Genomic DNA, 24,592 nt, shown 5'->3' on the forward strand with positions numbered 1-24,592 from the left:
CCTATAGGTGGAACAACATTATGAACTAACCAGTACCCCGGAGCTCTTGACTCTTGCTGCATATGTATCAAACGATGGCCTAGTCGGCCATCACTGGAAAGAGAGGCCCATTGGACTTGCAAACTTTATATGCCCCAGTACAGGGGAATGCCAGGGCCAAAATGTGCGAGTGGGTGGGTAGGGGAGTGGGGGTGGAGTGTATTGGGGACTTTTTGGATAGCATTGGAAATGTAAATGAGGAAAATACCTAATAAAAAAATTAATTCAAAAAAAAAAAAGAAGAAGAAAGCAGGAAGAGCAAGCCATAGGGAGCAAGCAGGTCAGTAAGCAACATTCCCCCATGGACTCTGCTTTATTTGCTGCCTAAGGTTTCTACTTTGAGTTCCTGGTATGATTTCCTTTGATGATAGATTATATATGATATGGAAGTGTTAGCCAAGTAAACCCTTTCTCCATAAGTTATTTTCAGTTATGATGTTTTTCACAGCAGCAGAAACCTAACTGAGACACATGGCAAACTCTCCATAGCTCCAAAAACCCTAACTTATTCACATCTGTATACATCCTTTCCTGTGTAAGCCAGCATCAACAGAGGCCCTACAGACACAGAAGTGAACACCTGGGGTCGGGCCTTGTCCAATATAATGCAAAAGCAACCCGTTTAAAGGGTGTGTTTCTGAGTTCTTATGTGGAAGTCCACTTGCAGACATCAGTACCTTTGCTTTGGAACCAATTATCAGGTATTGTTATGTCTTCTTGAAGTGTAGTCTGGAGGCCCCAAAGGTATAAACTGCCTTATTTGTGGCATTTGGAAGCACCATGCCTGAGTTCTCTGCCTAGAGAAACACAGCTCTCTTGAATCAGCACCTGTCTATCATTCCCACCAACAGACATTCTGGCTTCATTGCTTTTCCTGTCCTGAAATTACAGGCAGCATGCCAAGGGTAATAAACACAAATTGTTTTCCTTCAGGGGAATTCATTTACTAGAAATACTTGATGGCTTGAATATAATTATCTGGGATGATGCAATTGTTCTGGATTCCTACTACAATGTCACAGTTATTGGATCACATGTGACCCTTAATTACTTAACCCGTAGCTACTATGAATAAGGGACTGAATTTTACCTTAAACTTCAAGCTCATTCTTTTTGTAGCCATTGTGTGTGGTGGCCAACATCCTTGGCCAGTATAATTCAGAAAAAAATCCTATTTCTGCTTTACAATAATGTGTCAAGGAACATTGTTCTCAAAGGCTAGGTCCAAGGTAAAAGAGATACTCCTTACTTAGGGAAAATAAAACCTTAATTCTGTCATTTAGCTAAATTGACGTCGTGTTGAAGCACTATATATATATATATATATATATATATATATATATATCTCCTTACTCTCAGAGAAGCTTCTTTTTCTCGTGAATTTTGCTTGATGGAGTGACATATGGTTGCACAGGGCATTAAATGACAGTGGGGGACTCAGCCCTAAAGAAGACATTTCTAACATTTCTTCCAAACTCAGGGAACACTGTGGGAAAGGTTAGTGGAATACAGGTAAAAGTCTGAAGATAGAAGGGCTGTAAAATGCAACCTTCTGGTGGAATACACGGTTATTCTAAGCATGAACATTCAACAACTATGGAGTCCTGTCCTGGTCTGCACACAAATGGTTACATCAACAGTCAGGCATCGAGGGAGGAAGTGCTCAGAGGGCCTGCCCCTCACTGCTGAAATACTTCTTATGGATAATATTAAAAACTAAAGAAAAGTATAAAGAAATAAATAAAAACCCAATTACTTCTATGACCCCTACGCAATGGGGATGGTGTGTAACAATGGTCATTATATCAATTTCGAATTCGTCAGTAATTTGAAGTTCGCCATGGGCTGACTGGTTTCCAATGGGTAGTCTCAATCCAGTGGTCACACAGATTGCCCTGGTTAAACTAACTGGGTCAAAAATCCATTTTTGATCATTTTGAGCTGGGCTGTTTGTCACTGTCAGACACACCATGATACATATACCAATTAGAGAAAACAGCCTTTTGATCCAGGCTTGGTGATACATGCCTAACATCCTGACTGAGACAAGTGTATTAAGAGTTTAAGGCAAGCTTGGGTTACACAGTGAGTTCAAAGCTAACCTGGGTAATTAAATAAGATTGTTTCAAAGCAAAACATCAAGAAGAGGGCTCAAGTTGTAACTCAGTGTTAAAATGTTGGTCTGTCATGTGCATATATCTCCAGGTTCCACCTGAGGGGGGAGGGAGGGAAGCAGAAGAGAGGGGGAGAGCAGGCAGACTAGTGAGTTGCCTTAGCACAATCTGAGTTTCCTGGCAGCTGAATAGCCAAAGGAGATACTATCTATCATCCTCAGAGTTCTAAATGTAGAATTTCAGGGGTGTGGTGGTGGGGCAGAACAACAGTTCTCTCACTCTCACAATTTATGCAGGCTATTGCCTCAAGCAGCCTAGAATGGACAATGACCTTGACAGTAATTCCGTTGCAGAACAGTGTGTTTAAGGCTGTAGTTTATCACATCTATAAAGGCATTCCCACTGCCTAGATATGGTCCAAGTACGCAGTTTTCAGATGTCTGATGTGATCTATGAACACAGCTCAGAATGCTTGAAAAAGACTGGATTGCATAGTTTTACATATCACACCATTATCTTATTCTCCTAAATCTTTTAAGATGCTGATCACATGCATAGTGAGAAACTAGGTGGGAAAAGTTCATTCATTCATTCATTCATTCTTGACAATGGACCCAAGTGTAAAATACTCAGGATGCAAGGCCAAGTGGAATAGGCTTTTGCAAGACTCACCATTCTTTGAATAAGTGACTAAATACTCAGGGTCGAAATTTGGAGGCAAGTAAGCCAATTGCCTTGGGTACAAGGTTTAAGAGCACCACAAAAGGTATTTTAAAAGTTCAATGTGGGTCCTGGGAATCAAACCCAGCTACTCTGTGAGAACAAGTGTACTTAAATATAGAGCCACCTTTCTAGTCTCACACAGCACATTTTAAAATTTGATGTTTTCTGAACTGGAAACTTCAGTATTAATTTTTATTTATTTTAAGGGTATGGGCATTGTGCTTGCATGTGTGTTTGAGCATGACTTGCATGCCTAGTGCCTACATAGACCAAGAGACAGTGTTGGATCCCCTAGAACTGGACTTACAGATTGCTGTGAACTGGCCATGTGAGTGCTAGGACTCAAACCCAAGACCTTTGGAGGAGCAGTCAATACTCTTAACTGCTGCTGAGCCACTCTCCAGACCCTTGCATTAATTTTCTCTATTGCTGTGCCAGGGTCTTGGGAGTTGTGGGTTTAATGAGGAAATGAAGAGATGGTCAGGGATTTCAGCTAGAGGAGAAGGGACCATGAGTCCATGTCTGACCACACAGTGCTCCAGGTTGGAGAGCAAGAAGCAATGTTAAGGCTGTCTCCTGTCTATCCTGCAAGATAAAGACATGGCATTTTCCCCAATGCTATTGCTGGTAATATTTAGGTACAAGCATCAAAGGACACCCTGGAGATGAATGTGCTCAGTACATTGAATATTTGACACATGAACGTGAGAGTGTTTAAGACATGATTGTTTAAATCACATTTAATGAATTCCAAAACTCTTAACTTTCCACCAGCCTCTCTAGGCCAGGCATTGGGTTCTACTCCCTAGAGATATAACCACCAATTTCTTGGGGTTCTTTCAGAGATGATGTATGTGCCAATAGGTAGTAGTTATTCTTTCCTTATGCCCAAGTGAGGTGCTTCATTATATAGCATAAACTCTAGCACATTTTCAAGGGGTGGTGGTGGAATGATTCAGAATGGTTGGGACATCAAATCATACTTTATAAGTCATTCTAAGCCAGAGGCCCACTGCTTCAGCATTATTGACATTTGAGGCGATATCATTCACTGTCATGAGAAGCATTTCTTCACACTGTAGCCTGTTCTCCAGTGTCTCAGGGCTCCAAGCACCAGATACCAGGAATATACTGCTTGTCCCTATAGTGCCTGGGTGGGGCAGGTGAAAATGTCCCCAGGGGAAAAGGAACAACATCATTAAGAACCCCATTAAGAACCAGTGTTTTAGTTGTGCAAAGTGGCTCACAACACTCAAGAGGCAACCTGAGCTACAGAGTGAGATTGTGCATCAAAACAAGACAAGACAAAACAAAACAAAACACCTCCAACTGAACAACAATCCCATAGTGTTGTGAGTCTTGTGTGTGTGTGTGTTTCTGGAAAAAATGCAGATAATGAAGAAGCTCCATGTTATGAAATTACAAAAATATGTGACGAAAACAAAAGGAATTGGGATCTAGAAATTAGAGTTTAATGGTGCTTCCACATCTAATGAAGCAGGGTTACCAGAAAGAGAAAATGACATGATTGGCCCTCAATTCCAGTGTCTTACAGGTAGGACTCCAGAGGAGGGTTGTGATTGTTTCCTTCAAGCTTTGTACTTAGGACTGGAGACTCTTCAAATAAGAACTGTGCATCAAAACTAGCTACAAGTATGTATTCTACATATTTCTCTTGTCATAAAACTGTGTCACTGTGGAGAAGTTACTGCATAGCATGAGGAGGAGGAGGAGGGGGAAGAGGAGGAGGAGGAGGAGGAGAAGGAGAAGAAGGAGAAGAAGAAGAAGAAGAAGAAGAAGAAGAAGAAGAAGAAGAAGAAGAAGAAGAAGAAGAAGAAGAAGAAGAAGAAGAAGAAGAAGATTTAAATACCCCTAATCCTATTCACCAGTTAGTTGCTACATTTGATGATTTGATGAATTTGATTTTTAGTTATAGTTGATGTTCATTTATAAAGGTTTGTGTAGCTAAACACAATTATCTTACACACATATACAACAGATAAATCACTTGGTATATGTTTTGGAGACAGATTGTGTTCCATTTAATCTACTATGAATGCGTTTTTCTCTCTAAGTATCTACCATCATAATAATTTTTAGTCTTTTTTGGTATTTGAAGGTGAGGATATTATAAGAGTTATTTCATTGTGTCAAAAAGTCCATGGCTCCATTTGAGGTCTCTTATGATGTGTGCTTTCAATTGAGCAATTTTAGATCTATTGTAGTGTGTGTGTGTGTGTGTGTGTGTGTGTGTGTGTAAAAGACAGACAAACAGTACGTGTGTGCTTTACTTCCTTCTGTTTGTTCGTTAGTTTGTCTGTTTTTCAAGACAGGGTTTCTCTGTGTTGCCCTCTCTGTCCTAGAACTCACTCTGTCCTTGAAATCACAGAGGCCCACATGCTGCCTCTCTGCCTTCTGTGTGCTGGAGAGCTGGGATTAACGCTGTGCGCCACCATTCCTGGTGTGTGTGTCTGTGTGCTTTCAATTGAGCAATCACCTGGAAAAAGAGAAGGTGAAACTAACCTTAAAAAAATAACCCACAAAACCAAAACAACAACAACAACAAAACTGTCCCCGGATGAGGAAGGCATTTAAGTCATTTCAGCCAAGCTGAACACAGAGGAGGACTGTGGGCAGCAGGGTCAGTTACATGCTGCTGGCAGCAGGGTGAGTTATGTCCTCCACCCCCACCCCACCCTCCCCCGCGGGAAACCATGACTAGCCGCTGGAGGTGGGGTGTCCTGTATTGCAAAAATAAGGTTCTCTAGACACCTTTCCATCTGGGGAGGGGGGTGCTGTAGAAAGCCAACCATATTGCAAAGGCTATCTTCCAGAGCCAAGAACGGACCGGACCGGTAGGGCAGGGCTGGGTTGAGTGGCTGAGCTGAACACGTGATACTGCCAGACTGCCTCCTGGGCCCTCTGTGTGCCCTAGGCTGGAATCGGCATTTGCCTCTGGCAGGAAAATGAACTTGTCAGTTTCGGTGTGCTTCAGACCCTCGACCCAAAGGAGCCAGGAATTGCAGTAGTAATTTGCCTTTCTTCGAATCTCAGAACTATAAAGGTAAGTTATTTGTCACTCTGAGAAACAAACCTGAGAGGAGTGACCTAGAAATCCACACCAGCACTGTCAGTTTAAAAAAATATGATCTTGAAAATAATAGATTGCTGAGAAAGGCGAGGGCTGTACTTAATCTAAATTAGAGTTTGACCTTTGAGCAGAAATGTGGTTAATCCGGAGGCAATGGTGGTAAAGGGGACAGGGTTAAATATAGAAGGAAATAAAAGCTGTTGGAATAAGTGGCTGGCCAATTTAACCCATGCCTGTGTGTAAAGTAATCTATTTAACGTGCCTTTCAGGGTAGTGATCAAAAGGAATGTTATAATTGTAATTTAAAGTTAACACAATTGGGATACAAAGGAAAAGAGCTTCTATCCCCTTACCATCCCCACAACATTTATGTGCTTCAACAAACATTTTATACACAAACTGATTTAATTCCAAATGTGCTAGTTCTCATTTATGAACTCTGCAGAATTTTGAAAAGCTTTAAAGAAAAGACTGTTTTACAGTGAATGTAAAATGTTGACAATGTACATTATGATATGTACATTATAATAGTAAAGTGACTCACTTCTTCAGAACGTCAGAAAAATTAGACAACCTGAAATAATGAGTTGTTTTCAACAAACTCGTGCCTGAGAGATGAAATGTCTTACCCCGAGGAGTTAAGAAAAATAAACACAGACACATACAGGTATGCTCTGTCAACAGTGCTTTATTTTCACGAACCAGATATTACAGTAAATAGTATTAATGTGTGGTGCCACTGGTTTGTTTCTTAGCAAATAAAACCAATGTAATGCACTTACTGAGAGTAATTTAAAGTAGTCATCGGTGCGATTACTAGAACATTCCATCAAGAACTGCTCGAGTGTAATATTTGGTATATAATTTGGAACTAGTGCAGTGTCCAGTGCATGCATGGTCTGTTTCGGGTGTCATTTTGATTTTCATAAACTATAATTCTCTATTGCATCTGATAAAGTAGAACACCAGGTTGTGTTTCTTCCTACAATAATCTCCTTATTGCTACCTTTCGTGAAATCCTATTACAAGCTTGGAGCCTGTAATAATGTTGATTGCTCCTGCGTGCTGTTTCCCATAACTTTCCCATTAGGCAAAGCAATATGCATGCATCAAGACAAATGCCCTGAAAGGAGGTCAGAGTAACTGTTACCTGCCGCTTCAGATGTTAATCTATGGTCTTCCCACCCCACCCTCAGACCTCTGGTCTTGCTGCCAGCCGCAGAACTCCAAAGACATCACGTGGCAACGTGGAACCCGCCTCTTGATGACGTCACACAACTTGCAGCAGACGCGCTGAAGAAAGGATGATCTAGGATGCTGTCCAGGTGGACGGCCACGCTGCAAGATGCGGCACTGCAGGTAAGGGGTGTGCGGTGGCCGGATGCTCTTCCTGGAGCTCCCAGCAGTACAGATGCTGCAGGTGGAGTCCGGGTCGGTGGTCTGCTGTCCTGGCAGCATCCCCTAAAACCGATAGTGGGGCCTTTGGCTGCTGCAGTGCCTACTGCCCATAGCTGCTTCCTCCTGCTGTTTTTGCTGTTGCAAGCATCAGACGGGGAGTGGCCTGGTGCAGGTCCCTTAGTGAGTTGGGTCTCGGCGTGCTCACCTGCAGAAGGTGGGCAAGGGCCAGACAGAGAAATATTAGCCTCTTGCTAGGAGGGGGAGAAAATTTTGTTCTGACTACAGCACATATATTCTAAAGCCAGAGACCAAGAGAAGGAGCTGCTTTGAAAAGATAACCATAAACCATTTTGCTTCTGCCATTGTGCTGGCTGAATAAAGGCATCTTTATTAATTCTTCTCACAGAGGTTGCTTCTCAGCAGTGAACCTAATTTCATGCAAACCAAAAACTTGCTGGAGAATGGCAACTTCTTAGCTGCAATCTAAATCGGTTTTGCATTATTATGCAAGGGTCCAGCACTTAAATGCCCCCCCCCCCGCAAATGTGTTTTAAAATAGATTTAAACATAACAGCATTCAATAAAATAAAATTTAGTTTTCAAAGATAGTGGACCACTGTAAAACGTGGCTATATCTCTAAGAACAAAATGGTCCTTAATGAGAGCTGGGTGTTGGAGATAACCCAGACCTTTAGAATTTCCAGCATTCCTCTTAATTGCTTCGCTGCATAATTAGCTCACTGAAGGAAGGGGCTTGATGACTCAGCGGCAGATGGAGTGGTCAGGTGACTTCAGTCCCAGCATGACAGCCAGTGTATGCATGTGTGTGGGGGGGTGGGGTGGGGGGGCTAATGCCCTCTTTCCCACCAACCTTGTTTATATTCCTTTCTTCTTGTCTGTGACCAGTGCTTGTGTGGGTATCCTAGAGAGGAGAATGTAGCTTTCTCTACTGAAAACCTGATATCTCTAGGAGCTGAGGCATTAACCCTGGAACTTATTCTCTGAAGACTTCCATCTCCCAGCAACTTTGGTGAAACAGTGCTATTCAAACTGATAATTGAAGATGATGTTTTTGTTTACACTTTGGGATAAACTGATAGGTTGCTGTGTCCTTCATTCAGTGACTTGTTTATTGTGATTTTCTTCCTTTGTTTTAGGTTAGCTACATGCATTAAATTAGTATTTAGCAGTATTGTTGCTCAGTGTTGGGTCGGTCATGTGCTTCATATTTAAAAGACCTTGAATTCCATCCCTAACAGCAAAAACAAAGTGTCTCAGGTCTTCACATTTTCTTTTCCACAACTCTTGACAGAGCAAATCAGGTGATGGAGGCATATGGAGTAAATACTTGGATATAGTTCTTGCTTTGCAGCTACATAACCCTGAAATAGTCACTATTATCTTTTCATACCTTTGCTTTCTCATTCTCAATGTGACAAAGGCAATTAGTTTAGAGTTTCTTAACTTTAGGATGACCATGAAGGGCTTCTGATGCATTGTAGGATGTTTAGCCTAGTATGTGGCCTCCACCTGCAGATGCCAGTATGAAGGTTTTCCTTCTAGCTGTGACACTGAAAATGTACCAGGTACATCGCTACCTGCTTAAGGATTCCATTGACCCTGGTTAGGAGTTACTGATGTAGATGATAGCTTTATTCTTTTTTCCCAGCCCTGGTACTGGGGTTGGAATCCAGGAATATGTATTGTATGTGAGATAAGCACTTTACCACTGAGTCCCTGTCTCAGCCCATAGATGTTCTTTAAATGATATTCCAGCTCTAATATCCCAGAATTTGTTTTCTTATGATTTATTTAACTTGGAGCCCTTGTTCTGAAATCATCATGTTGAGTATATATGAATTACAATGTGAAAGCCTTCTTACAGTGAAGGTTACAATTCATGGTTTCTAGGGGAAGATGAGAGGGAAGCTTGCATCGTGTTTGTAGTATAGGGCTGGGCTGACACAAAGTGAGTGTTGGAGACAAAGAAACAAGCATTAGCCAATCATGGACTTAAATTGGTTGAGACACATCTGCCTACCAAACCTGTGTACATAGTTCATTTCAACCTGGGGCAAAGTATCTAGTGAAAACACCATCCTTCTCTTCTGCAAGGATGAGAATGACAGGTTATATTGAAGGTATCTGAAGGATAGAGTGAGATGCTTTGTTCTGAGGCCAGATATGGTGAAGTAAGGATAGAAGTGGTGTCCCCACAGCTACGAGGAGGCCAACATAACTGCCCCTGGAACCATCGAGCTGGCAGGTATTTCAAGGCAGCCATGTATGCAGGCTTTAAGCTTTAAGATAAGACTATGTGTCTTGAAGGTCTGGCTTTGACACTTATGAAGGTGGACAATTGGCCACAACACTTTATCTCAGAGTAGATGCAACATATGTATGATGTGGCCATCTACTACTTGGTGATCCTACTTCCTCATGTTCAAAAAGGGCCAGCTTAATGGAAGAAGAAATGTAAAATAGGAACATTTCAAGAGACATGAAACTGTGGGTTCCAGTGCTGTTGCAAGGTGGGAGACATTTTTACTGAGGGTTAGAAGAACCTGAAAATATTTCTTTGTCCCCTGAGCTTTTTGGGATGAACCTTCTCCCGATCTTTTGTCATCAGCTTGTGTCTGTCTGTCCCTCCTCTCCTGATCTTATCCTCAAAAAATAGTTATCCTTTAGTGAAACAGGCCAGATAGATATGGCCAGCTGCTGAAGTCTGGGATGACAGCAGCTGGCCATATCTATTCCCCAGGCCACTTTCTGCTCAGGTATCTTTCCTCCAAGTCCAGGTAGCTCCTCTTGCATCCAGAGTAGGCTGTCTCAACTCTTGTTGCCTTGGAAGGCTTACTCCTCATCCTGAGCTATCTGGTCTTGCTCTTTCATAATTCAGAACCATAAAAATAAATTAGAATGAGTGCATGAGGGTGTTCTTTATCAAATGATACCTAAGAGACTGAAGAGCCTAATAAAATTTGTGGCCCTTCATTGGATTCCAGTCTGAACAAACAAGCAGTAGACATCTGGGGAACACTTGAAGAGTTACGTGCATAGCTATCAGATGGTCATTTGGTAAAATGAATCTGAGACTTCTGCTTCTACTGGGCACAATCTTGCATAATCCCCTCCCTGGGCAGTTGGGCCACACCCTGTGACTCATTTGGCTGGGGCAATGACATGGCACTTCTGAAATTAGAATATAAAGAACTGGGGCTTTTGTCTTGGATATGTGTTCTTTCTCTTGAGTCATTCCAACACAAGAGGAAGATGCTGTGTCGTGAACAGTCAGTCATGCCTTATGTTGGGAACCAGAACCAGTTGTGGAATAGCTGTGCTTGACAGCAAATCTCAGCACCAGCTGAGTCTTGAGATGGTGGCAGTCTTCTGAGAGAGAGACCTGGGGCCTAGGCACTTGGCTCAGGTACACTCGGATTCGTGTGCCAAATACTGTGATAGTTTTACATTTTTAATGTGACACAACCAGTATCACCTGGAAAGAGAGTCTCAGTGAAGAATTGTCAGATTGGGCTGATCAGTAGGCATGTGAGGAGATTTTCTTGAGTTGTTGTGGGAAAACTTACCCACTGTGGGCAACACCATTCTCAGGGGTTGTTTTCTGAATTGTATAAACATAGAAAGAATGAGCTGAGCAATAAAGATTCAGGCATATATTTTCTGTGGATAACTAGCTACTTGAGGTTCCTGCTTCTTTGACTTCTTTGCAATGATAGTAATGACTTGTAAGCCAGATAATCCCCTTCTCCCTTAAAGTTGCTTTTGTTAAGGTATTGTATCAATGAGTCAAGAACTAGGACATGCAGTGAGATAAGCCAAGTTTATTTCCTGCTGCTATGTTTTGGGTCATTTGTTATACAGCAGCAGATAGCCCATACATATGTTTATTAATATATATAAATAAACTTGGCAAGTGTCTCCAAAATATTAATATATTGGTAAAGTACCTAGAGGTAGAATGCCATGTTAAAAACAATTTAATCTCTTTTTTATTTTTAGTGCTTTTTTGAGATCTCTTTAATATGTGTTGAGGTAGAAGACAGAAGAATTATTGTCCTAACTGCATTGCTTTCAACATCTTGTAGTACTGCCCCTCTCTGCTCAGCCAGTGGATGTGTTGCACATCAGAAAGTCTCAATATCAGTCTTTTTCTTAACTATTTTTCCATGAGCAGCCCAACAGACATTTTCTTTCTCATTTGTGGGAGTGTGCATCATTTATAGATCATGACATTAATTACATATTAATTAAAAATAATACCTATTTTTGTTGAAATAGTAATTTATGGACATGGTGACAATTTCAGTGTTACCCAAAACCATTTAGTTCCCTTACATTCTTGCCCCTCTTCCTTTCAATGCAAATATCCATAGATAATCTGGTTATGCACCATTTCAAAAAATTGCCTGCGAAGACACAACCATCTAAATAATATGCTATCATCTGCTCCTTTTTTCCCCTGTCTTAAAAGTATTTGTTGCTCTTGCAGAGGACCTGGGTTTGCTTCCTAGTATTCTGTGAGCTTGAAGATGCTCACCCAAGTTATATGCTGGGTGTAGTGGTGTAATTTGAAGGCTGTGGCAGGAAGATTGACAGTTTGAGGCTAGCTTGAGCTATATAATGAGTTCCAGGCCAGCTTAAGCTATGTAGTTGGACATTGCCTCAAAACAACAACAAAGCTGTGCACTTAAGCTGTAGAGATGGTTTAACAATTAAGAATGAGTAATGCGCTTCCAGAGGACCCAAGTTCAGCTCCCCCACCCACATTAGGCAGCTCACAACTCCCTGTTATGCCCTCTCTAAGAGATCCAATGCCCCAGACTGGCCTCTGAGCACCTGTACTCATGTGCAGATAACCTCACATGGACACATACTGTTTTTTAAAAATAAAATAAATCATTAAGAAACCTAAATGCATTAAGGTCCTAAGAAAAGGCCATCAGTATGAGTACTGGAAAAGCATTCCCTGAGACATGAAACTCAATATTCATTTACTCCTCTACTCAAAACCTTAGCAACATTACAGTTTATTTTTATTTTTATGTGTGTGTGCGTGTGTGTGTGTGTGTGTGTCTGGCATGCATACACAAGAGTGTATTAGAGTGTGGATGTGAGTATATGTATAAAGATCAGACAACAACTTTTGGTGTAGCCTCACCTTCCATCCTGTTTGAGACAGGATCTGTGTTGTTTTTCTACTGCACACACCAGGCACACTCCTCAAGCTTCTGTGGATCCTTTTGTCTCCATCTTGAATCTTATAGGAGTGCTGAGATTATAGATCTTTGCATTGCAGATGTTCATGCTGCTTTTATGTGTTTTTGACAGCTCCAACCCTGCTTCTCACATTTACACAGCAAGTGCTTTTACTCACCAAGCCATCCCTCCAACTTCTTTAATTACATTTTAATCCAGAAACTATTCCTTGCATCTCATCTGTGTGTCTAGGCCAGAGTTTCTCAACTTGATTCTATGTTGATGTGTTGATTCTAGACTCTGGTTGTTTTATTTTGTTGTTTTAGAGACAGGATCTCAGACCCATAACTCAGACTGGTCTCAAATTTACGGTGTTCCTGCCTTAATCCTCCAAATAACTGCTATTATAGTCATGCACCATCACACCCTGTTGGGGCTGCAAACTTCTTCCGGGTGGGGGTAGTATAGGATGTTTAACATTTCCCCTAGTCAGTATTTACATAGCAACCACTATTGATATGATATTCAAAAATGTTTCCAGTCATTACCAGGTGTCCACTGGGTGGCAAAATTATAAACAACTTTAGGATGGTGAGGGGGGCTGAGCTGCAGTCACCTCTGCAGGTAGCACTCCAAAAAACAGGCTAGAGATAGTGACAAGAACTTCACATTAGCCACTTAGTGAGGGTCTGAGAGCCACAGGATCAAAGAGAAGACAGTTTCAAACGGAGGCTGAGAACAAAGGAGTATATACATGTATTGGAGAATTAAACTGGGACTGTTTCAAAATGTTAGTACATTGCAAACCTGTAATACACAAAGGTCTGGGATGATCACTTCCTGTTACCTCCTTGCCCTTCTTCCCCACCCACCAGTACTCTCTGTTCCCTGGTACCCCTTGTCTGCCTTACCCAGGACTGAGCAGGCTGGTGTGTGGCATGGCAGGCTTCCTACAGCCCCAGGCCCACGCAGCTCTTTGTCCCATTTTGAAACCTAGCCTGTGTGTTGGAAAAGAGACCAGGCCAACCTCATATGGCCTCTGGTGACACAATCAACTCAGTGTTCTCCACTCTCACCCAAGAGGGAGATGGGGCTGTGAGGTTTCTGTGTTGCTGTTGCCAAGAGTCAGGATTTTAAATTTTCCCCACAGACACCTTCCAACAACAGCAAAAAGAAGGGGCTCAAAATAATAACAACAATAATGATGAGTTAACCACTTCATACACATATAACTCGTGGGAGTCAAGAGCTGTTACCCTAAGCCTTTGCTCAGATAAATTAACTGAGGCAGAGGAGAACATAGCTGTCATATACCACAAGAAGTGGGTTGCATAGAGCCCAGGCTCTAAGGTCTTTTGCCATTCACAACAGGCCATGATCATTTTAGGACTTGGATGCTTGCTGGTTATATTGAGTGGGCACTGGGAGCCATGTTTCTCCTAACCAGTGTGGAAGCAGTTTACCATAGACACTCAGATTATCCTCTCATCTTGCAAGTGGGCAAAGGCAGATACATCCACACAAAACCTGGCTGTACTGTATTCATTGCTTGGGCTGCTGTAATGTAGGCTTATATACTATTCAGATAACAGCTACTTTCCTCATAGTCTGAGATCAAGTTGTGGATGAGATTGGATCCTTCTGAGGGCTGTGAGGAAATAGTCTCTTATAGGTCTCTCCATGGCTTGTCCTCTCATGCTGTGTGTGTTTCTATGGACACTGATCATAAGTGATTAGGGGTCCATCCTCACGACCTTATTTCAACTTAATTACTTTTATAAAGACCTTGTCTTTATAATGGTCACACTCCAAACTACTGATGGCTGGGTTGTTGACGCAGGAATTTGGAGGTGGATACAATTCAACCATAACAGTGCCAAACAGTGTTGCAGGGAAGTTGCACCTTGTGTCCTGGAAGTCTTGTGCCTCCCTGTCCTGGCATTCCACACATTGGCCTTCTGTTGACCCTTTTTCTTTTTTCTGGAAAGTTTTCCTCAACAATCTGTTTTCTGCCTCCCTGTGATACTCTCACTCATAGACTAATAAAAGTTAGACACCGGTGACTAGTGACTTTGTCAAGGTTACATGCAGGGAAGCATCAAACACAGCTTTGGCCTCAGATTGGCCACAGCAAAGAGAGCAAGGCTGATGTGGCTGAGATGGCTGAAGTTTCAGTCCTTCTGCATGTTTTGGGGGATGCAGGGTTAGTAAAATGTATGACTAAGCTATGAGGAAAAATAGCTCACTGTGGTGGGCTCTCCTATATTCTGACCACAAAGTCTCTTTAGGCTGACAAGTACCTCCCAGGCTTCCTCTGTAGGAGGAATAGTAAATCTCACATTTAACCAAATCAAGCCGGGCATGGTGGCGCACGCCTTTAATCCCAGCACTCGGGAGGCAGAGGCAAGTGGGTTTCTGAGTTTGAGGCCAGCCTGGTCTACAGAGTGAGTTCCAGGACAGCCAGGGCTACACAGAGAAACCCTGTCTCGAAAAACCAAAAAAACAAAACAAAACATTTAACCAAATCAACCCAGAGCAGGAACAAAGACCTGAGAAGTAAGTAAACACAACCAGACCATAGAGTCCTGGGAGAACATCTTGGTCAGCGTAAGTACAGGTCTCAGTGGCAACCCTGAGATATGTGTGCAGGCTTCCTAGCCAAAGGCTGGATTTGGCTAGGCTGTGACCTTGTCATGTCAGCCAAACCCCAGATCAACCCTAGGAGGGCAGTGCCTACTCCACAGGGGTCTCACTTGGTGTCTGATCCTTGACCCCAATCCGTCCTTCTGTAGCTTTCAAGTCATGTTACCCTGACCTTTCTCTGAGGAAAGCCCTGGTCTCAAATGAAGCCCAGCCAATAACTGGGTATAGTGTTCTCAAGAATTATTAGTCATTTTTTCTTGTTTGTTTGGTTTTGGTTTTTCGAGACAGGGTCTCTCTGTATAGCCCTGGCTGTCCTGGAACTCTGTAGACCAGGCTGGCCTTGAACTCAGAAATCTGCCTGCCTCTGCCTCCCGAGTGCTGGGATTAAAGGCATGCACCACCATGCCAGGCCAGTCATTGTTTATTTTAGACTATTAAGTCAACAGCACAACTAAAGAAACAGCTATTTTCCTCCTCTCAATCTCCAGGGACTTCCACAACTTTAATAACCTTGTCTCTAGTTCTAAGAGATGTCAAATCAACCATTAAGTGATGCAATTTTGTTCATAGTGTACATTTGACATTAACTTTTTAAAACCTAATATTAAAAATATTTTAATTAATTTACTAATTTATTAATTTTTAGATAGGGTCTCATGTATGTCAGACTCGTGTCAAACTCACTTTGCTGAGGATGACCTTGAACTTCTGATCTTCCTGCCTCTACCTTCCCCATGGTGGCATGAAAGGCATGGACCTGGGGGGATCAAACCCTGGACCTCCTGCACACTAGGCAAATACTCTCTGAAGTTAGCTACACCCCCAGGCCCTGTCAGCAACTCTAAATATTTATTTATTTATTTATTTCCATGTTCATGTTTGTGTGTGTGTGTGTATGTGTGTGTATGCATATGCATGTATGGCATAAGTTATAAGAGGACATTTGGTTGAGAGTTGGTTCTTCCCTTCTACCATGTGGCTCCAGGGGATCAAAATCAAATTGTCAGGTTTGGTGGTAAGTGTTTTATCCATTGATCCATCTCACTAGCCCAACAGTAATTTTTAAAGGTAAGATGGCATTAGCTCAAATGAATTTGAAATGACGGGATGTTCACACAAGGCAGCAAAGTGAGGAGAGAATCTTCCATTACTGTAGAAGCCACCTTCTAAGATAGATCTTCCCACCTGCCTGAGATAGAGATCCCTCTGTTGCTTAACTATAAAGACTTTATGTACTCACTTAGCTTCCCTCAGGACTGTTTATTGTCTGTGTAATTTTTTTCCTCCCTAATTGATCTTAAGAGACCCTGGTTTAGGGCTGGAGAGACGGCTTGGTGGTTAGGAGTACTGACTGCTCTTCCTGATGGACCTGGGTTAAATTTCCAGCACTCACTCGACAACCCACAATTGCCTGTAACTCCAGTCTCAAAATTCTGACAGCTTCTGGTCTCCACCAGCATTCACACATGTGGTAAATAGCCATACTTTCAGACTGGACACCCATACACAAAAAATAAAAGTAATTAAGTAAAAAATAGATAAATACTCTGATTTTCACTAGTGTTGACAACAAACCTGGGTTTATAACAAACCTGGGTTGTTCTTTTTTTTTTTTTTTTTTTGAGATTAGTTGAGCTTCTTGTTTCATTCAGAACAAGATTTCGGATAATGAATGCTCTAGTTAGTGTATCAAAATGTACTTCAGATAAACTTCCTGAGATACTGTATACAATAATTGCACAGTGCAGTGGGTAGAACCTAGGGTCCCAAACATGTTATCTACCCTCTAGCCCCTTGACTAAATTTTAAAACCAGATTCCCTGTTGAATTCTCACATTCCTCCACCATTTGCATGAGAACTTCAGGTGTTTGCCTCATGATTGATTTAAGGAGTTGCCAGATTGTGGTTGCTATTTCAATTATTTGCAGGGGGTGGCGAGCAAGGGAGTAGAGGTAGTTCTATACCAGTTCTGAGAGTTATTGTTCACACTGGCTCCCAACCATGCATTTCAAGCATGTCACATTGACAGAACCACCATATCTGGCACCCACAACAGTAATGTCAGATATAGAGATGCTACTCGAAATCAGCTGGAGCTAGGACAAGGTTTTGAGTGGTATGAGTGGGGCACATCAGATGGACAACAAAGCCACATGTTCACATGCATGTGGTCACATAGCAGTATTACAACCATTACAATCACTGGCAAAGTAGGTCAAGGTGCAGACTTGTTTATGCTTTCTTTGGAATGTTGCAGGAATGCCTGGTAAAGGTTGAGGGTGGAGGAATGGAGTAGTGCTTCATGTACCTAGCTCTGTGTCTGCTCTGTGCGTGTGTGTGTTAGAGACAAAAAGACAGAAAAAGACACAAACATCCAGAGGTGGGGAAAGAGGGAGAGGGATGGAGGGAGGGATAGGGAGAGAGGGAGGGAAGAAGATACACAGAAAGATATACAGAGAGAAAGATACAGAGAGATAGAGACAGAGAGAAACAGAGAGACAGAACGACAGAACACAGTGTGGGCAGAAAATAAAATCCTGGTCCCTTTGTTATGTTTCTCTTTTTCTCTTTTCTTTTACATTTTTTTTTCTGAGACTGAGTCTCATATATCCTAGACTAAGCTAAAACCTGGTTAGAGTGGAGGATAACCTTGAAATCTTGACTTTACTCTGTCTCTCAGTTCTGGTTAGTTTCTTTGTCAACTTGACACAAGCCAGAGTCATATGGGAAGAGGAAATTTCAATTGAGGAATTGCCTCCAATGGATAGGGCTGGAGGTAAATCTATGGGGGCATTTTCTTGACTGGTGATTGATGTGGGAGGGCACAGCCTACATTAGGCAGTGCCATGTTTGAGCCACTTGTTCCAGGTATTATAAGAAAGCAGGCTGAGCAAGCCATGGAAAGGAAACTGGTAAGCAGTGTTCCTCCATGGCTTCTGCTTCAGATCCTGCCTCCAGGTTTTTGTCCTATTTGGCTTTCTGCCTTGGCTTTCCTTGCTGATGTAAAATGTAAAGTGAAATAATTTGCTTTTTTCATGATGTTTTTATATCAGCACAAGAAAGCAAATGATCATCCCCCCCAACCTAGTATCACAGACTTCTAAGATGATATATTTGTACCACCATAAGTGGCCCTTCAATGTGTGTGTGTGTGTGTGTGTGTGTGTATATATATATATATATATATATATATATATATATATATATATATATATCAAGGCAAGGTTTCTCTGTGTAGCCACTTGCTCTGAGACCAAAATGGCTGCATAGAGATCCATCTGCCTCTGTCCCCCAAGTGCTGGGAGTCAGCTACCCACAACCTGGCCCCTTCAATGTTTTTAAGCTTCCATTTTTAATCTTTAATATCTGAGCATTGTGGGCAGAAAGCTAGAGCAATATCAGCTACTGCCCTAAAAACATCTGTGGAAAATTAAATATTGCCTCCACTCACTCAAGCAGGTTAGGAACATTAAGTCTTTAATGGTGGTGCATGTCTGTACTATCTGCACTCAAGAGGCTGGAGCAATAGGATTGCTGTGGGTTTTAGGCAGTCTGAGGTATGGAATAACAGAAAAGAAAGCAACCAAACAAAGAAACAAACAAGAAGTACAATGCTCTGTTGGGTGATGTGAAGCTAGAACGTACTTTGTAGTGCTTGGTAGTATTTAAGCTTTTGGTTATGAGTGTGCTCCAGCTTTGAGTAAAGGCAGTCTAGGCCGCTTTCATTCACTGAGCTCCCAATACTCCTTTTACAAAACAACAAAGTGGAGAATGAAATTGGCCTGCCTGTTTAAAATGTAGTGGGCTGGTGATACTCCCACATCTGCCTGCCCAGTCACCCTGATCCGGACACAACATATTGACTATCATGACTAAGTATTGACCATCATCTCCTAAAACATTCTAGTGACTTATTTTGTTGTGTCTTTGCTTTTCTCTGTAGAATTACTAGTAAATTGTTTGTTCTGAAGAATGATAGCCTATTTTTGCCTGTTTCTGAATTCCGTAAATAGAGTCACATCATGTGTATTCTGATGTGTCTGGATTGTTTGGCTCACCGTTCTGCATTCTGCAGTCATCTATTGCAAGCATGTTTAGGGTTGTGCTTGAGTCAGAACAGATTCAAAGAGAAGCTACAGAAGGGGACAGAGAAACTGCCATGAGTTGGAGAGGCAGTTACACTGCTGTCTGTTCCTTAAGTCTCAGTTTGTATCATGGGTTCTTCAATTTGGGACTTCTGGTGACCTACTAGCTCAGCAGAGAAGCTGCAATGAGGCTGGGTTGAGTTGTAAGTTAAAGAAGGAAACCTTTTCCACAAAGGAGCTTTAGTTGCCAGACAAGTAGGTGCTGAATCAGCAAACCCGCAGAGGCTCCCTCTGGTGGCCATATGTGATGACACCATGTGTGAGCCCAGAGGCTGTACCAGTTCCTGAGTTGAGCACCTTATGTAACCCATGTAGGTTACAAGACATTTAAAAAGGCTGCTTGTGGATTAGTCATTGAGATTGGCTAGAACATCTGTAAGAAACAAAAGATTTTTTCCCCCTGTGGAGGAGGGATGCTTATTTTAAGATGTCACCTGACCTAGGCCTGTCTCTGAGCATAATATTCTCAGTTCCCCTCTTCCAGCTGTATACATCTAGAATTCATATTAAGTCCTATGATGTTCACCTTTAACTCTGACCTTGAATATTTTATTAGAGAAGTACAGCCATGATATTTTATTCATGAGGCAGGGCAACTGGAAACTGGAAGAATTAATTAGTTGGAGAAAATCCTTCTGGTTGGAGAATCTCATAGAAACGAGAGAGAATGAGAGAGAGAGAGAGAGAGAGAGAGAGAGAGAGAGAGAGAGAGAGAGAGAGAGAGAGAGAGAGGGGAGAGAGAGAGAGCAAGAGAGAGAGCAAGAGAGAGAGAGAGAGCATTCATTAAGAACTGCCTTTTATCATCTCAAAGTGCCAAGGTTGAAATGTTAGTGATGCCCTTTATTGGTATTGCTGAGACCTCATTCCTTTAAATGACCCTATGAGGCATCACTGAGGCTGCTTAAATTTGAATTAGTCCTAGTGGATCACAATAAATACCTGCCCATGGTAAGATGGGCGTGCCACCTGCTTTTATGTGGCTTCTGTATTTTACTATTTCTGAACTCAAATGATTTTTACACTTTTATATTGTTGAGCCCCCTAAATATTTTGTAACACATGAAGATTATATGCCATTTGAATTTTAGTGACCATAAATATGGCTTTATTGAACCAGAGCTGTAGCTGTGAACATGTGTCTGGTCTTTCCCTACTTTTGAATGATAACAAGAGTCAAATAAACCTAACATCAACCACTTGGCTCACAAAGTTTCAAAGATTTACCCTCTGGCCCTGGACCAAAAACATTGGTCCTCCTGGTTATATGGCAGAGAGGTTGAACACATAGTAATTATATTCAACAATGTAGATAGACATTATAGCACAATTTAGAATACAAGAAATTGGAAATTAGTAAAAAGCTCAGAGATAAACAGCAGTAGCCTATGGTATATATAGGCTTAACTTGAGCAGGAGTTCAGGACTAGGGTATAGTGAGAGGCTTCTAGGGGCTAGGCACATGCTGTTTCTTATCTTCAGTACTGGTTAACTTTGTGCGAGGGCAGGTGAGCTGCTTTTTAAGTTGTACTCTTGTCATTTTGTATTTTATATATTTATTTGTGTTTACACATGTGGCTACCAGAGATTGTTGTTGGATATCTTCCTCAGCTGCTAGCCACATTGGTTTTTGAGACAGGGTTTCTCACTGAGACAGGGTTTCTCACAAATTCAGCTAGAAAGTCTAGACAGTGAGCCTCAGAGATCCTGCCTTGTCTGCCTGCCCCTTGCTGGGGTTACAAGTATATTGCTAGTTCTGCTTTTTCCTTTCTTCGGGTGGGTGCTGGGGATTACATTCAGGTTCGTTGTGCACAGAAAGTGCTTTCCTGATTAAGCCATCTTCACAACCCTGATTTTTCTATTTTTGTAAATAGATATTTACTTCAACAGGAAGTGATTTCAAGGCTTGGGATGTAGTTTAGTGGCAGAGCCCATACTTAGTATGCATGAGACCCCAGATCAATGTACTAGCACTGGAAAGAAAAGAAAAAGAAAAACAAAGGTGGAGGGAGTGGGGGAGAGAGAGAGACGTCAGTATGGCAACTCCTCAGAATGTTAAATATAAAGTTCCCTTCTGTCCTAGCAACTTCACTCTTGAGCATATATGCAAGAGACATCTTTTACTATGCTTAATTCCCAAAGAAAGTTTTGTATGTTTGGAAACAATTTAATATTCAACATTAGATAAAGGATTGTCAGTTATGGATAGTATTAAATGTTCATTAATGGTATTTTTAGGGTATGAAAGGATATGAATATAAAAGTTGAACAAAATTTTTATGTATTATTTGATTCTCAAAATACTCAATATTATTAATGTTTGATATATAAAATGTATTTAAATAATAAAATATTTAAGAAAAAAGAAAACATTCGCACAAAGACTTTATGCCACGTTTATAATAGCATTATCCATAACGCTCCCAAAGTAGAACCCATCCAAATCTTTTGTCAGGAGATATAGAGAAAGCAAATGTGATACTGTGCCACAGTGGAGTATCATTTAGAAATAAAAAGGAATTAAATGCTAGTGCATGATCTTCTGTAGCGGGATCTTGAAGATGTTGTGCCACATATCAGATGATTCCATTTAGGTGAAATGTTGTAGACTATGCAGATTCAGAGCCGGAAAATAGGGGACTAAAGAGAGAAATGACTGTGAATAGCTGTGAGGTTACGTTTTGAGGGGATTGGATAGTGATGGTGATTGTACAAGTCTGGGAATGTACTCAAGTATAAATTTGAACTTTATAGAATTCCAATTATGTATAAACTATGCTTAAAAGAGATTCCTGTTCCATAGCCCCTTGTGAGTTTATATAGGTCAGAGTACAGAAGTCTTAAAGTGACAGCCACCTACTTCATCAACACAGATAGCTGAAGGGACTGGCTCTTTCACCAGTTTATCTAGATTCATCCCTTGGGTCCAGACTGATAGAGTAGTGCAAAGCAGCTTTTAGAATTTAGTTAAAAGGGACCTCAAATTCTAGTTCTCAGAAGAACAAGGCAAATTAAAATGTCTTAGCAAAATAACTAGCTTCCTTGAACTTTTCCTGTGACTGGTTCCCAGTTCATTGACCTCTGGTTTTCTTTAGTCTGATGGGAAAGCATTGAGACTCTTACAATTAGCTACTGCGCTGCGTTGTCGTTTGTGGGCAAGGACTGTTAGCTTCTTGCAGGTTGCTGCAAGGCCCCGTTACTTACCTGTATATATTCTCTTTCTTTTCTTTTAATTTCCTTTCTTTTCTCCTCTTACCCTTCCTCTTTTCCTCCCTCTCTTCTCTTTTGAAACAGTCTTGCTTTAAATAGTGGTAGTTTGTCTGGAACTTGCTATGTAGACCAGGATGGCCTTTAACTTGCAGCAGTCTGCCTTAGCCTCTCAATGCTAAAATTACAGACATATGCTGTTATACCCAATTGTAGGTATCTTTTTGTTTGTTTGCTTTTGACTTTTTGAGACAGGGTTTCTCTATGTGTTTCTGCCTGTGCTTGGAATTCCCTCTGTGGACCAGGCTGGCCTTGAACTCTGAGATCCATCTATGTGCCTCTGCCTCCTAAGTGCTGGGATTAAAGGCATGCATCACCACCGCTCATTGTAGGTATTTCTTTTTATAGATGCTTATCAGTCTCTTTTGTGTTATACTGCTCAGTCCTCACTTCTAGGTGGTAAAAACAATGATGGTTGCTTTTGAGGATTTGAGACAATCACACAGATTATCTCCATTTGATTTTTGCTGCCATCAAAGAATATGTATTTTAGGATTTTCTTCTCTGTACTATTAACTAAATCCAAATGGCAGTGAAGATAGCTCTGAAATTTCTGGAAAGTCCCAAAGCCCTAAACATTAGCTGTGGCACAGACAAATTGTTCTGATTAATGAATAAATGTTTGCTTGTCCATGAGAGGGTGAAAGGAGTAGGTATTAACTTTCAATCTCTGCGTCATATGTTTGGGCAGGTCACTGGAGGTCACATAGCTAGCTCGGGAATTCTCGTAAATCTCTCAGTGGTTTGTCCACTTTGAATGGAGAAAATTCAGATTGGAGGGAAACCAGTTTCTAATAAATGCAAATACTTTAATGGTATTTTTAGAAAAAAGAGATTTGAAATGTCTGGCATAGATTCCTAATTTAGTTACCTCACTGATCCCTGGTAAAGGCAACCATAGGAAGCCTCTTGAAAAGCACCATCTAAACACCCTAGTTCTCTCAATCTGAAATGAAATCTGGGATTCAGTGTGTTATCTGTCAGCCACAGACTTCATGCAGTCATAACAGTACCTTGAGGCAAGTTTATGAATCTCCATTTCATAAATGGGGAGACTGAGGCCAGGTATGGCTCAGCAACTTGCCTATAATCACCACTGGGAAGTATCCCAGTTGAGTTGGAACTCAGGCAGCACCGTTCTAGGGTCCTAATAGTGCTACCTTTCTGGAAGAAGTCTTGAAGTACAGAGGGAAGCGTGTATTAAAAACTTAGCTTGGGCTAGGGATAGGATCTCAGTTGGTAGAAAGCTTGCTTAGGGTGAATCAAATCCTGAGTTCTATTCCTAGTACCATGTAAACTGGTAGTAGTATTGTACACATGCCATCCCAGGGCTGAGGAGGTGGAGGCGGGGGCATCAAATGTCCAATGGCATCTTCAGCTATTTAAGTTGGAGGCTAGCTTGGGCTATATGAGATCCTGTCTCAAGAACGAAGTAGTACTTTGAAGTTTGAACTTAAGACCCCAATCATGTTAGCAAGGGCTCTACCACTGAACTGTAGTCCAGCCATCCATGCATTTAAAAATATACTTATGAAAATATAGCAACAGATAATAGTGATTTACAACCTAAGATGATCACAAATAATCCTTATTTTCTCCTAGATTAGCTTTCTGCATTTGTGAAGACTTTTTGTAACTTGAATGATCAATTCCATTATTTTTTTTAAAACAAAACAATGGCTACAACACTGTTTCCAGATTCTAGATGATTGCTAGAGACCCAACATCTATCCCCCGCCCCCAGAAAGACTGTAATCTCTTTTCTTTCCATTTGATCTTGGGGTGCTTTTTCAACAGCCACAGTATGTGACAAGAAGGCCACTGACCAACGTCTGGGGCTAGATGAAATGAAATGACACAGCCTCTGCCTGGTCTCTCTCAGGACACAGTCACCTTGAGAGGCCACATAGTGGTATCATGTGGAACTTTAATAATTCTCATCTTAATTTATTGAAGA

At 41.4% G+C, this 24,592-nt stretch overlaps 1 protein-coding gene across 3 annotated transcripts in view; it reads left to right on the forward strand.

Annotated features, from left to right (window-relative positions):
• Positions 1-5,473: 5,473 nt before the first annotated feature.
• The window catches only part of Clcn4 (Cl-/H+ antiporter 4), a 77,409-nt gene continuing 58,290 nt past the window's right edge, over positions 5,474-24,592 (forward strand). The window contains exons 1-2 of one of the 3 annotated variants that reach the window (XM_085837894.1): positions 5,474-5,543; positions 7,164-7,326. In XM_085837894.1, the coding sequence (XP_085694020.1) occupies positions 7,313-7,326 (14 nt within the window). In that variant the 5' untranslated portion in view covers positions 5,474-5,543; positions 7,164-7,312. Of the gene's footprint in view, positions 5,544-5,681; positions 5,941-7,163; positions 7,327-24,592 lie in introns of those variants that run through there. The other 2 variants (XM_085837893.1, XM_085837895.1) reach the window with 2 other exon arrangements.

This window comes from Mus caroli, unplaced genomic scaffold, assembly GCF_978045245.1.
Source record: "Mus caroli unplaced genomic scaffold, Mus_caroli_1 scaffold_5, whole genome shotgun sequence".
NCBI lineage: Eukaryota > Metazoa > Chordata > Mammalia > Rodentia > Muridae > Mus > Mus caroli.